Source organism: Notolepis coatsorum, assembly GCF_963971535.1.
Source record: "Notolepis coatsorum genome assembly, chromosome: 10".
Taxonomy (NCBI): domain Eukaryota; kingdom Metazoa; phylum Chordata; class Actinopteri; order Aulopiformes; family Paralepididae; genus Notolepis; species Notolepis coatsorum.
Window position 1 is genome coordinate 67930821 of NC_140174.1, and position 14840 is coordinate 67945660.

General features: G+C 40.8%; 1 protein-coding gene across 1 annotated transcript in view; it reads left to right on the forward strand.

Annotated features, from left to right (window-relative positions):
* Positions 1-691: 691 nt before the first annotated feature.
* LOC311235782 (uncharacterized protein) overlaps positions 692-14840 on the forward strand; it is a 39630-nt gene continuing 25481 nt past the window's right edge. Inside the window, exon 1 of the mRNA XM_084323271.1 lies at positions 692-1005. Within this exon, the coding sequence (XP_084179397.1) occupies positions 816-1005 (190 nt within the window). The 5' untranslated portion in view covers positions 692-815. The remainder of the gene's footprint in view (positions 1006-14840) is intronic.

Genomic DNA, 14840 nt, shown 5'->3' on the forward strand with positions numbered 1-14840 from the left:
AGAGACAACTGCTACAGTCAGCAAACTTTTCTCGACAACACACACACTTGTGTTACACTTTTGAGAAAATTATATTGATTTATAGTCGTCCTACCTACTCTAATTCTAACCCTCACTTTTTAATTTACCACCCAGCTGCCACATCTCTCAGGATTAATGAAACATCATCCCCTAGAGGCCATACACATCTATGACATGGACACAGAACAGAAAAACAAATCTGGATTTGCTCAATTCATAATAGTACATTGTGTTTATTTTGCACATTAGTTAGTTATTCTATAGCCTGTAGTTACTAATAGCCATATTTAATTAGCTGCAATCAGCAGCTACCATACATTTAATTGGTCCGTTCGCCACGAAATTTGCCACACAATGATAGGTATTGGTGTGCCAGTACATATTACATCAGCCAGATGGTGCCCTTTTTTATTTTTATAACTAAGTGTGGTAAATGGATTGACACAAATCACAAATACATTGACAGTATTTAGATAATAAAATCCGTGTGAAATAAAACACAACAGTAGGTGGCGATAATGCTCCACCTGGATGCAATTTGCCATTAAATAGGGGGGGGGAGAAGAACTCATGCCGCATCGACGCAGAGGAAAATTTTATTTTGAAGACACTGACCCGGATCTGTTTCAACAACAACAAACGTCAACATCCCCCACCCTTCCGTAATGACAGTGCAACAAAGTCGTTATCGAGGAGGGTATTTATTGTTTTAACAACCTATTCAGGTTGATCAAGTCTCTTCCAAGTTAACTGACGTTGGATGTAGTTCGTTTCAATCAAAATCATACAATAAAATGTATACCATTCAGCGACTAAGAGCGCTATTTAACGAGCGGCTGACCGTGGCTGCTGAAGAGATATTCGGGGTTATTGAAACAACGATAGCACAGTATGAAGAGGACATCTGCCTTTCAAAGCAAGAGATAACCCGACAGTTACTGGACATTAGAGCGCTGAAATGGAATCTAGAGCAACAACGGTCAGGTGCGTGAATCATTCAAGCACACATTCGCCTACTATTAAAGGGGAATGACGCTCTTTTTAAGAATTCTTCCTGTGCCCCAGGTCAGTTGAGTCAGTATTTGTGAACACACACCCACACACCACTGAAGCTAGAAATCAAGAGAGAACGCTCCAATCGATGATGTAACTGGGATGTCAAATCTGGGGCTGCTGCTCCATAGAATAATGGGGCTCTGGTTTTATGAGGCTATACGATGTTTGTGTGTGCTGATTACAACCAAATGAGGATTATATTCTAGCATTGCTAGAAGGTGTGAAGCTGAATTAAAACATGATTTGGGTAAGAGCTCACGTTTCATGGGGCTACTGCAATATCCAGAAGGAGGTGCAATACTTATTTTATATTTTTAGTATTGTGGTGCTGCAGAGATGTCACAGTCTATAAATAATTTTCTACAGACTTAAAGGAACACACCAACATTATGGGAAATGTCTTCTCCAGAGTCAGACAAGACGATAAATACCAATTTCCTCTGTGTTCACTAGAAAGCTATCCAGCTGCAAGCTAGCCTGTAGGCTAGTGGTCCATATCCGCTTCCATTCATTCTACTGAACGCACAGAGAGGAAATTGGTATCTACAGGGCTCTACGCTAACCTTTTTCACTAGGGGCACAGGTGCTCTTAAATGAAAAAAGTTAGGAGCACACAAAGAAATTTAGGAGCACCCAAAAATATTTAGGAGCACAGTGAAAATATTTCAAGTAAAAGTTTTTTTTTTTTTTTTTTTTTTTTTTAATAAATGTATATTTGTACTGTGCGTGCATGTGTGTAAATTAGCTCTTGCTACAACCCTGCATGTTTACATTTTGTATTTTGTACTTGATGTTCATTAACATGTGCTGTCCCTATCAAATAAACTATCAAATCAAACTACTGCTACAAAAGTAACAGTCACTTAACTTTAGCTTTTGCCCCTTTTATGCATACAATGCCTATGTTTTGGCTGTGTTGCTCTTCTAGAGAAATAATCATTTCAGGGTTGCCTATTGAAATACTGTACACCTCCAGTACAGAAACATTGTTTATGAGTTTGCGTGTCAGGTAGACCATTGATTGACAGTCGAGTCTGCCAATTACGTCACACCGCTTGCACTCCGGCCGTCCGGCGCTGCAGCTGGTCCCTATTGCCCACCTCTGCTGTTCATAACGTTAGCCAAGTTAGCTGTACACACATACACAGTGGGCCAGTTACTTTGGTGTAGGGGTGTAACAATGCATCGATCCTAAGGGGAAAATTCAACTGCATCTATTTGAAAATGTTAGAATCGATTATCGCAATTTGAATGTGTACACAGTGTTATGTTGTTATCATGTCCGTTACAGTCAACACAACGGCATACGCTACTGCATCAACGTTATGATTAACAAAGCAAGGCATTCGTTTTGTTGCATTAACGTTATATTACTATTGCTATCGCTAAATCTAGGTGTTCTAAAATATATTGTTATTGGTAAGACTAGAAGTTACATGTCTCGGGAAACTATCGCATATCGCAATGGTGGCGTTTCAGGAAGTAAACAAGGCAAATGAGAGCTTCCGATTGGTAATTTGCTTTCTTTCTCATGAAACCTAACCTCGTTCCCAGCTTTATCTCGAGACATGAAACCAGTCACGTCACTCTACTGTGATTGGACCGTTGGCTTGAGTGCAATGTGGGACTTGTAGTTTTTTAACGATTCTCACGGCGGATGAAAAAAAAGATGAGAGAGGCTGTAATCTGTACTCGCACGGCGTGCGAGTAATTTACTTTTACGGTTCGCACACACATATTTTTAGGGACATATGCGAGCAATTTGGTCGCACTGTAGAGCCCTGATCTAACTTCTTGTCTGACTTTGGAGAAGATGGTAAGCGCATTCCCCATAATGTTCTTTAAAAAGCTTAATTGGTACAGATCCCTGCAAAAGTCACAATTAAAGATTTTACGAAAATTTGAATAATTAAGCAAACATGCTTTATTCCAATTGCAATAAAAAGGCAAAGTTCCTCCCCTTTTGCTGGACCCACATGGGACCCTATTTTGGAAGAGAGAGAGAGAGAAAATATGTACAGTGGTTGATGGTGAGAGGAGATAAAAATTTTTGATCCCGTTTGAATTGTGCCATGATTAATTTATCACATATGATGTTTGTCAATTTAAAAGATAATTTTGCATGTAGAGAGTTTGTCGTAAAACTATTATAAGTATATAAGTCTTAGATCTGTGAAAATATGTAATTAAAAAGACTACAACACCCAAAAGTCACGTAAGTGATGTCATAACTCTCCACAAGCTACTCAGAGCTGCAGCCGCTGAAGCTAACGTTAACGAGATGCCTCTGTGTTTTGTACCGGGGTTTAGTTACAGAAGCGACGGTATTGCTCGTTCTTTTACTTTTCAGGTGATAAAAGGACCAGGAGTCGCTGAATACAATTAATCAGGTAAAACACATTTGTGCGTAGAACATAGATCAGTCACCTAGCTAACTAGCAAGCAATGAACGTTAGCGAACATTACAGCATTAGCCTTATCATTTAACTTTCAAATGCACATTATTTGGTAAATGCACGATAATTAAAACACATCATATATTATTACCCTTACCCAAAATGTTTTAACAACAAGCATTGTCATGAAGATATTAAGATTTGGGCAACATGTATTCCATGAGTGCTTTGAAGAGTACGTCACAAGTGCGTTGCTCATGGGATGGGGTTGCACGCCGTGCAACCGGCTCTGAGCAGAAGCACGCACGTGCACACAGGAATGCGCTGCACTCGACTGATGCAAAGTACCCACCTGGCTAGTTTGCATAACAATAGCGCAGGTCGTCAGGTGTGTTCAAATACTTTCTCAGAACATTAACACAAAACTTGTGAATGAAATGTGTTACATTCCATTCGTAGAGGCAATTGGGCATTGTCTTTCGTCTGTGTGTATGTGAGGGAACATTTATGCGCATGCACGGGAGCGCGTGCACGTGGTATCATTAAAACACAGTGCAACCAGCTTTGAAGTCAGCAATGCACCATTGCACCCCTGCCGTCACAACAGTGTCATCATTCTAGATAGAAAACACTAACATTCTATGTTAATTCATTCAAACTGATGTTGACGCCAGCCACAGAGGGTGACTGACAGGGGGGCAGCAGCCTTGGAGGACATTCTTCTGGACGAGGTGTTTTATGGGGCGGCGTGGCTCAGGGGTAGAGCGGGTCGTCCAATGATCGAAGGGTTGGTGGTTCGAATCCCGCTCAAGCCCATGTCCATCCCACTGCCGTTGTGTCCTTGGGCAAGACACTTAACCTACTTGCCTCGTATGAATGTGTATGCATGTGAATGAATGTTGGTGGTGGTCGGAGGGGCCGTAGGCGTTGATTATTCGCCACGCTTCCGTGAGTCTGCCTCAGGGCAGCTCTGGCTGCAATTGTAGCTTACCACCACCGGTATGACTGTGTATGAACGAATAATGGACTCTGTAAGCGCTCTGGGGTCTCTGGGGTGTCACGAAGAGCGCTATATAAATCCAATCCATTATTATTATTATTATTATTAATGGTGAGTCAGTCTAATTTTTGGCAAGAATGTAGTTTGATAATTACTGAGAGAGTGAATGAATGAGAGCCAGGAATTATGCAAAAGTGTCGAAAGTGTAGTTATATATTTTTTTACCTCACCTGTAACTCTGCCGAGAGCCGAGACATTGAGGAACTTGCACACTGTACTGACCAACTCTGGAAAGTGGAAACCTGATTAAAGTTACATATTTGATGTGCATACATTATATACCTCAAAGGCACAATGCACACCAAAACCACACCTCACATACTGACACACACGTAATTAGTGTGCCATTTTGTACAAGTCATGTTAAATCATCTTTACACACTAGAAAACTTTTTTTATCCACTTTTTCTCCTCCTATTCTGTATTTTTCTCCCATCCCAATTTAGTCATTATGCCAATTCCCCCCTCCACTTCCTGGTCGTTGCGCGCATGTGCCCCCCACTGGTCGTCCAGGGAGCCCTGAAGTCTATCACATGCTTCCTCCGATACATAGGAGACAGCCAGCAGCCTCTTTTCACCTGGCAGCGAGGACTCTCATTGGTGAAGTGTAACGCATGGGAGGTCACACTACCTTCACCATTTCCCTCCCTCGCTGTGCAGGCGCCCTGACCGACCTGTAGGAGTCGCTGTTTACAACGACCAGATTACCACCCACCGGCTTCCCTCCCGCTGACACTGCCAATTGTGCCAGTATGACGACCGGCCAAGCTGGAGGCACCGCTGACAGCTGGATTCGATACCAGTCTCTCTGCGGTGGTAGACATATGCTTAGTCCGCTGTGCTACCCGGCCGCCCACTAGAAAACTGTTTTGAAATTGCATTTTTAATATCAGATAATAGTTAATGTAATGTTTTCTTTATTAGTCTCTCTTCACAGCTCCATCGGCATACCCTGTTCTTGCACATCCAGCTGGCTAATAATCTTTACATAATTACAAATACATTACATTTATTGTATGACATTCACTTGTGACAAATTGTATGACAAACTTATCAATACAGTTTAGTAGCAATAGAGTGGGGGGTCCAAAAGTCTGAGTCTACAACCAATATGTGTGTTTCCAACATTCATTGAAGTTTAGTGTATTACATACATCCTGCACAGTGCACATTGAAACTACCAAACCAAAAAGAACCGAGTCAAACACCAATATAAAGGTAGACCAACATGCTTCTCAAGGTGTGAAGATCAGAAAATAACAAACTTTTGTAAACCGTTTTCAACTGAACTTGGGGACTTGAAAAAAGCAATAAGCATCCCTGTTGTTTCTCAAAACAACGTTTAGACCAACACTACTACTACTAATTATAATATTACTACTAATACTAATTATAATATTACTACGAATACTAATCATAATAATACTATTATTACTACAAATACTAAATAATGAACTTTATTTGTATAGCATTTTTCAAAATGAATGTTTAAAGTGCTTCATAAGACAAATAGAACAGTGCAGAGTGTAGGGGGAGGGCAGGTTTTAATTATTCATTATATGATTTTCTCATTGCAGAAAGGGCCATGTTTATTTGAGTGGACTAAGACAAATCAGCTTACACTCAGTAAATCAGTCCACTGACCGCAGCTACACTGAGCATAACCAATCTGCAGACCCAGACACGGACCCCAAACCCAGACTCTCCGGGGTGCAGTCTTGACCCAATCATTCCGAAGGCCGGGCAGGGGGTGACAGCCTGCCGTCTGGGCCTAATCAACAATGTGGGTGCTGGCAATTTCCTTCATCAGCGCCAGCGGATTTAGCAGATTTACCAGGGCATAACAGAGCGGCTGCAGCACATTGGCAGAGCTCCGGAGGTGTGAAGAAATCGGGTCCATAATCCTGAACTACTTCAGCCTGGCGTTCACCCTCTGTGTGAATGCGATTCTTGGCAATTTCCTTGTTTGCTTTCACCTCACTCTCTTGTGAACCTTCCCTTATTGAGGAAGGTTAACTAGAACCATTCTAGGGCTATGAGGTTTTGGTCATTGAAGTTGCAGCCCAAACATTTAGGGCTAGATCCACAAAGAATGGATTGCACGGAGCAAGTTGCACCCTTACTTACCATTCATTATGAATTGAAAATGGGGGACCCTGATGTAAACAAAACGAAAGTCTTTCTCTGGTCTGCATCCCCTTAACAATTGTGTGTATTGAGCCGTACTCTACCCATTCTGCAATCTGTTAATACAATTTCCCATCAATCAATCTGCACGGTGATTGATTGAATGAAATTTGTATCAATGAGTGTGTTATTGAGGAAAAGACGAGGAAACGGGACAAAAAGGGCTGTTTTTTTTATTAAGAAATAGCCATAGGGTGGCTTACCAGAATCTCCCCACAAGGGCTCCAGCCTGGATGACCACGGTCTGGACCCGATCCATATGATATTAAGTTCAAGTTGAATTTATTTGGTTTGTCTGATGACAAACAAAATTCTGGTTTTCTAACCAACACCATTAGTAGCTTTTTCGTCTTCTGGGAGAGTGATGCGACGCAACGCTCTCTTCGCTCCGTCTGAAACACCAGCTGACCTTTATTGATGATCAGTTCCTGCTTCCAGTGAACATACATTCCCACACATTTATCAATCAATGCAAAAAGTGACTTGAAGGAAGAGGAAATTAACGGAAAAGGGAAGTAGGGAAACCCCTCATATTCCTCTCACTTCTAACATTAGTATTCGTAGTAATATTAGAATTAGTAGTAATATTAGTATTAGTCTAAAAGCTGTTTTGAAAAAAGTGTTTAACAGAAAAATTGTCGATCGTTATCTGCTGTGTTGCGTGTGTTCTTTTCAGTCCCCACGTTCAACTGAAAACGGTTTCCAAGAAGTGAAGGCGTTTGTTATTTAAGCATTACATCACGCGCAGGAGTGGTTTGTGAACAATAAACCATGCCTAGGGGTGGTCGTTAGACCCCCCTAGGCATGGTTTATTGTTCACAAATCACGACTGCAAGTGGTGTAATGCTTTTATACAACTGCCACATTCATCCAACCTTATTGCTATACAATAAACACACATTAATCGAAGATTTATTGAAAAAACCATCTGCCAGAAAAAGTAGTTCCCACAACTACAAAAAAGACAAGTTGCCTCCATGTGGAAGCAGCTTGAAGTGCATCCAACCAACTAACACATCCAACTGTGTATTATTGGAATGATTGAGAGAAGTTGCCTCCATGTGGAAGCAGCTTGAAGTGCATCACAACCAACAAACACATCCAACTGTGTGTTATTGGCAAACTAACACATCCAACTGCCTTTCAACTAAGGCATCCAACCAACTAACACATCCAACTGCCTTTCAACTAAGACATCGAACCAACTAACACATCCAACTTTTCTTTAGTTTTTAATTATGAAGTTAGTGGTTATTGGAATGATTGATTGATTGATTGATTGAAAATTGTATTACCAGATGCAGAATGGGTACAATACAGTTAGGGATGGGAATTGATGCAATTTTATCGATACGATTCCATTATCGATTCTGCTTACCGATCCGGTTCTTTATCGATTCCCTTATCGATTCCTGATATATTTATAATTTAAATAAATTGGAAATGCAACAGAACTAAGCTGGTTAGAATAACAACATGCAACTTGACATTTCTGATTGTCATTTATCATTTATTGTTGAGCCCCCATGTCATAAAAATACAAAAACTTTAAAAAATGTATTACTATACACTTAAAATAAAATAATGTATTTGAGAACTAATTTAATCTATTGAACTAGTTGCATTCAACAGGTCGTTATTGCAAAAGAGAATTTGTTAGCAATAACCTACCTGTATAAATAAAGGCCAGTGTTCAAGCTCAGTGTTCTCTCTCTGTCTCTCTCTGCAATGAGCATGGCTATTTAGCTAGCTAGCGGCTAACGTTACTTTACCATGTAAATTAATGACTAGGATGCAAAGCACTTTCAGTTTTCACTGAACACACAAAACGGTCGCAATATCGAGTCCTTTAGGTTTTCCTAGTCAAGGAATCAAATAGTCTGCTATGGCTGCATGCGTGGCGCTAACGTTATTGTTTTTAAATGCGCAACTGTCGGAAAAACATGGCATCGATAAGAGGAATCGATAGTCACAGAGGCATGCGATTCCAGGAATCGGACAATTAGGAACCGGTTCCCAATCGATTCCGATTCTCGATTCCCATCCCTAAATACAGTACGGGTCAATACACACAATTGTTAAGGGGATGCAGACCTACTTTCTATAGAACTTCATTCTTAGATGCTTCTATTGAAAGTAGGTAAAAAAAACAAAAAAAAAACATTGCAATTAATCAAAGACAGTGTGTGTGGTGTGTGTGTGTGTGTGTGTGCGCGCGCGCGCGACCGAGTGAGTGTGTCTGGAAGCCAGACAAATGTGAGAGATGAGCTCTGGCAAGGAAGAGGAAGGGGAAAAAAATTGCAAATTAATTAATCAATCAATCAATTTGCGCGATTTTTCTTTTGTTCTATAATGACTCATGACCCATCAATTACATCATCCAACATTGTTTAAAGGACTAAGACATTCGCCGTGACAGAATCGCTTCATATTTAGTCGTTATGACGCGATCAACATATCCATTTGTTAAAGATTATTGTCCGCCATCTTGTTTTTCCCGGAGTGATCCGGCGGAATGATATGTGATTCGGTTGTGGGCGGGTCCTGGGACCAGCAGCGTGGAATTGTGAAGAATAAATATGTGTAAATGTTTCAGCCAATCAGAATCGAGAAATGTGCATGCCGTTGTATAATTCCTATTCACACCTTGAGAAGCGCTTTGGTCTGCCACCTTTATCTGTTTGACTGGGTCCTTTTTTTTTAGGACTTGGTGGTTTCAATGTGCACTGTGCGTGTGATGGAGAGAGAAATGTGTTTACACTTGCAGAGCTGCAATAGAACGCAGAGGTGACACTTTTGGTTAAAAAGCTCCTACACTTTACTGTAGACTGTATGACATCTGGCAATATAAAACATTAATAATAATATAATAACTTTATTTGTATAGCACTTTTCATACAGATGTTGCAGTTCAAAGTGCTTCACAACAGTAAAAAATACAGGCATAAGCGAGCATAAAAAATGAAATACAAAGAGATAGAGAGGTAGCAGTAATACAAATAATAAAATAGAATAGATTAGATATAGTAAAAAAGTGCGGTTTGATTCAGTTAAAAATAGGCTAAAAATAATAAAATAGAACGGACAGTAAAAAAGTGTGATAAGATTGTTCAATAAAAAATATATAACAGAGCAGTGTATCGCTCTTAGTACTTTGAGTTTCTTTACAAAGTTCTAACATACAACAGAGCAGTCCATCGCTCTTACATACAACAGAGCAGTCCATCGCTCTAACATATAACAGAGCAGTCCATCGCTCTAACATACAACAGAGCAGTCCATCGCTCTAACATACAACAGAGCAGTCCATCGCTCTTAACACTTTGAGTTTCTTTACAAAGTACAGTTCTAAATTACCTTAGACATTGGATCAGCTTGAAATGTTTCTTGGCATTAATATGTCTGCTTAAAATTATGAATAACCAGGTTAAGAGTCTAAAAGCCCTGCTAGGGGACTGTGTTGCTCCTAACATAAGATTAAGGTTAGTTAACCATCTTCTAAAGGTTCTACATCAAATATTGGACATCATACAACACCCCCTCCTGTGTCCTGTGTGCGTGCGCCATAGATCAACCAATCTCCACCCTTCATAACACCAGTTTGAGGCCCCATATTCCTGGACTCCTTTCTCTTTTTGTGTCCGATGCCAACAGGGCAGGTTGGCAGTGTGCTGTTGTGTTGTCGTCCTCCATGCCATGCCGTCACATTTAAGTTGTTTTATTTAATGTATTGACTGCCATTGCGATGTAATACACTTTAAACTGCAATGAATGTTGGAAACACAAATATTGGTTGTAGACTCAGTACTTTTGGACCCCACTCCATTGCTACTAAACTGTATTGATAAGTTGCATAACTTAAGCACAACGTCATGTCATACAATGCATTTAATGTATTTGTAATTGTGTGAAAATGAAGAGCACTGATTAGCCAGCTGGATGTGCAGGAACAGGGTATGCTGATGGAGCTGTGAAGAGAGATGAATAAATACTCTCACTCTCTTCCCAGAAGCAGTCGCATTTTTATCTCCTCTCCCTCCTCCAGAGAAACACCTCAAGGCCTCTCTCTTATCGGTTTGGAGACGTCCGTACCAGCCCTTACAGCTCGTTTCACCGGAGCCTAGATCTGCACTCGCTGGAGACGCTCAGACGTTTTTGACCTTTTTCTTCTTTCTTTTTTTACAACAGAATCCTCAACTCGACTCGACTTTTGACCGTAATATGGATCTAATAAGCTGGGCTTTTACAGCGATTGATCGCATATTCTCTACAAGGAAGCAGAATGCGGATGACCCATTATGCCCTCTTGGGAGCTATCAGGCGGGATACACCATAAATTCATACGGGACCTGGCTCGCGATATGCTTTTTCCCGCTGGAGATAAACGACGTTGAGGACGTATCAGGGCTGTACGCTAAGCTTTTTCACTAGGGGCACTCAAAATATTTTTTAGGGGCAAATTTTTAAATAACAATTTTACCATTATTTATATCGATTGTTTTTATATAATTTTTTTTTAATAAAATATATATATTATATAATCATACTTGTAGTTGTATTATCTGCGAGACATCGCCACCACGCAACAAGTCTAAATGCTCGCTATATGCAACCAGCTCCACTGTCTGTGTGTACTGAGTAGCCTCCAGCTACGGCCAGGATTCTCCGGAGCTGCAGCTGGGCCCTATACTGTAGCCTCCAGCTACGGCCAGGATTCTCCGGCGCTGCAGCTGCTCCCTATTGACTATATTCAGCGTGCCCTCAGCTCGAATACGCATCGACTCAGTGTTATAAGACATTGATATCAGGACGGAGCTATCTGAACTATTTAGTTTAAAACCTGTTCCACCCCAGGTGAAATCTGCATAAAATGTATACCTATGGTAAATGGAATATTGCTCCACTTCTACAAGGGCTATTTGCATATTCTTGGTATCTAGGAACATCTATGGACCTCAATGAATGTATTCTCAGTGTCAGAAATATTGTGTCTATTACTAGGCTTGCTTAAATTCTGATGAAACAAAGGAAAATATGAATTATGATTTTTCTTTTCATCTTTGACAGTGAATAAAACCATGATAATAATGACCAAACTTAAAAAACTGCCACTGAGCTAATTCAGTACCCTCTTGAGATCATGTGTACAAAAGATCTAAGGAAATTAATAAAGGGAAGATGATAAAATTGAAGGTTTTGTATATACAGTACTGAATTCTCCCATCCGGACCAATGCAATTTGAAATATTATTATAGAATATAGAATATATGCTTATACATTACCTTATTATAGCCAATTCGCACATTTATATATATATACAAATAGTATCTTTCAAATGGCCGAGTTCAATTTGGATATAGTATCACCAGGCATGTATAATAACTAGGGATGCTCGATATTGGCTTTTTTACCGATACCGATATTCCGATATTGTCCAACTCCAATTTCCGATACCGATACCGATATCAACCGATACCGATATATGCAGGGTTTCCCCCCCAAAAAACGGAATAATTTCAGGTAACTAATAATTTCACTGGATGCATTCAAAAGGCTTTCTAAATGTAAGCATTATCTGTGCAAAATATGATCATTAAAAAAGTAAAAATGAACATTTTAAACCAACATGCATACTTTTGACAATAAATAAAATAAGAATTGGTTCTTACTTGCTTGCCTGGGTAAATAAAGGTTAAATAAATGTTAAAATAAAAATAAAAAATTGTTATTGTTTTTTTTTTTTTTTTTACCGATACCGATATTTTCCGATATCACATTTTACTGCCGATATCGGCCGATAATATCGGTCGGCCGATAATATCGGACATCCCTAATAATAACATATACAGATATTTAATGTAATCGACTGTACTTTTTTATTTCTCCCACAGTGTAATCATTTTGTAACTAATTTCAGATCTAATTATTCCTACATGATTACAATAGTGTGGAGAAACTGACTGCGTTTCAATATTTGTCAAAAACGTTACCTTTTGTAGCTTATTATCGCGAATCATTATTGATATGATTCATTCAGAATGCCTAACTTTGAACGACCATAGCGGACCATGGGAAGTGTAGTTTTGAGAAATTCCGACGCTGGCAGATAGCTGGCGATGCGCTCTTCAAAATGGCCGCAAAAAAACTACAATTCCCATGGTTCAACATTTCCATTTACGCTTCAGCGTCAAAAACGCGAGTGAAAAATAAAAACTTAAAATGATATAAACTCACTTTTAACCTATTGCTAAACTATTGCCAACCTAACGTTTTACATTCTACATGTATTTGTGACATAGTAGTGATAATAATACTTGAAAACGTTTGATTTTAAAAACGTTAAATTATTGCAGCACTCATAAAAATACTAATATATGATAATAATGTCAAAAAGGGGTCGGTACCGTGGCCGTGGGGTGGAACAGGTTAATGGGACGTTTCGTTTTGAACAGTAAGCTAACGCAAGCTATCATGCACTACTAGACTTACTGGAGCATTTGTTGATAGCTATCAGTAGCTAGCCGGCTGGCAGGCTCACCGAGGTCCCAGTGTTTACAACAGCCACGGGTGCGAGAGGGCTGGAGGAGAAGCAGATGCCACATCTCTCTCCGTGTGTCTGAGTTCAGTTCAGTTCGGCTCACTATAGGAGGTCGAACAACGCGTCGAAAATATGAAGCAATACTAACTTTACTTTTCTTCATAGCTAAATCAGACAGTCAGCCAGTCTATCAGAGTGAGTGCTCAGTCGATTGTTCCCGCTGATCATACCTGCTGAGTGCTCACTGCTCAGCTCGCGTGAGTGACGTCATCGTGTCATCACACGCCTTGGATAATTTAGGAGTGAAATGCGAATCCAAGGCTTGAAAGCACTACTCGCAAGCCCGCCCCCAGATAATATTTACCAATCGCAACGGCCAATTAAAGGGGCAATTCGCGACGATATCATCGCAGCGTACAGCCCTGCGTATATCTTCTAATTGTCATGCTGCTCGGCCTGGGCTCCGTCAGCTGCTGGATCTGGTACTGCCTGAAGCTAATTCGGAAGAAGTTGATTTCCCTGGCCAGGGATCTGGCCGGGATCAAGGAAAACCTAATGGAACTGTTTAAGAAGATCGCTGACCTAAGTACCCTGCGCGGTGATGAACAACTGAGCTCCAAGACCATGTTGGAAAGAGGCGAACTCTACCATGTAGACGAACAGTCATGCTTGAAGACAATTCTTGAGAGACTTGCTTCTAACCATGCAGAGGAACTTTCGCGGTCACAGGCCATACTGGATATCACGTCGGAAATTAGGGACGTGAAAATTAAGATGCCACCGTACCGTGCTAATAGGGGATACGACGATGGTGACGATGATTAGACAAAATTGACCTGATTCTGACCATATGCGGCATATCTGCCTCGAGCTGCATGTTATCACCCCCCCTCCCCCTTCCCACACCCCCCTTATCCTTTTCTGCTGTGGAACAGACCGAGGCCAAGGTCAACGCGGAGGAGTTGACTCTCCGGCGATGTGATTTCTGGGAAAGAGGAGACGAACTGTACTGTCTGGAAGCGATAAGATTGATGAGGCCCCCCTACCGCCCCACCCCCCCCCCCCACCCGCCCCTGTCGTTGTAAGTCAACTGGCGCCATATGCTGTTGGCAGGCTGCCTCTGATGCGCGTCGGTGGGGGCCCCCTTGACTGCTTCACAACCAAATTCCTTACCCGAGTCTCCAATGCCCCCCCCCCCCCTCCACTCCGCCCCCCCCCCTCCAGTTCACCAGGCGCGATCCACTTTGTTTCTACATGGTGGAATGCAGCCGACTATCGCGCATACAGTGTCTCAGGCCTCCTGTAATGATGACATGTGTCAACAAATGTACATGTCTGTTGAATTTATGCTGTGCCATTGTTACTGTAAAAATGTAATGATTGTGTTGTTGTTAATATCATTAATGAGACGTTGAGCTGTATGTGTGTGTCACGAATTTCCCCAAGGGGATTAATAAAGGAATATCTTATCTTATCTTAAAGAAAACATTACATTAACTGATATTAGAAATTCATGTGCAAGTTCCTCACGGTCTCAGCAGAGTTACAGGTGAGGTAATTAATTTTTTTATAAAAATTACA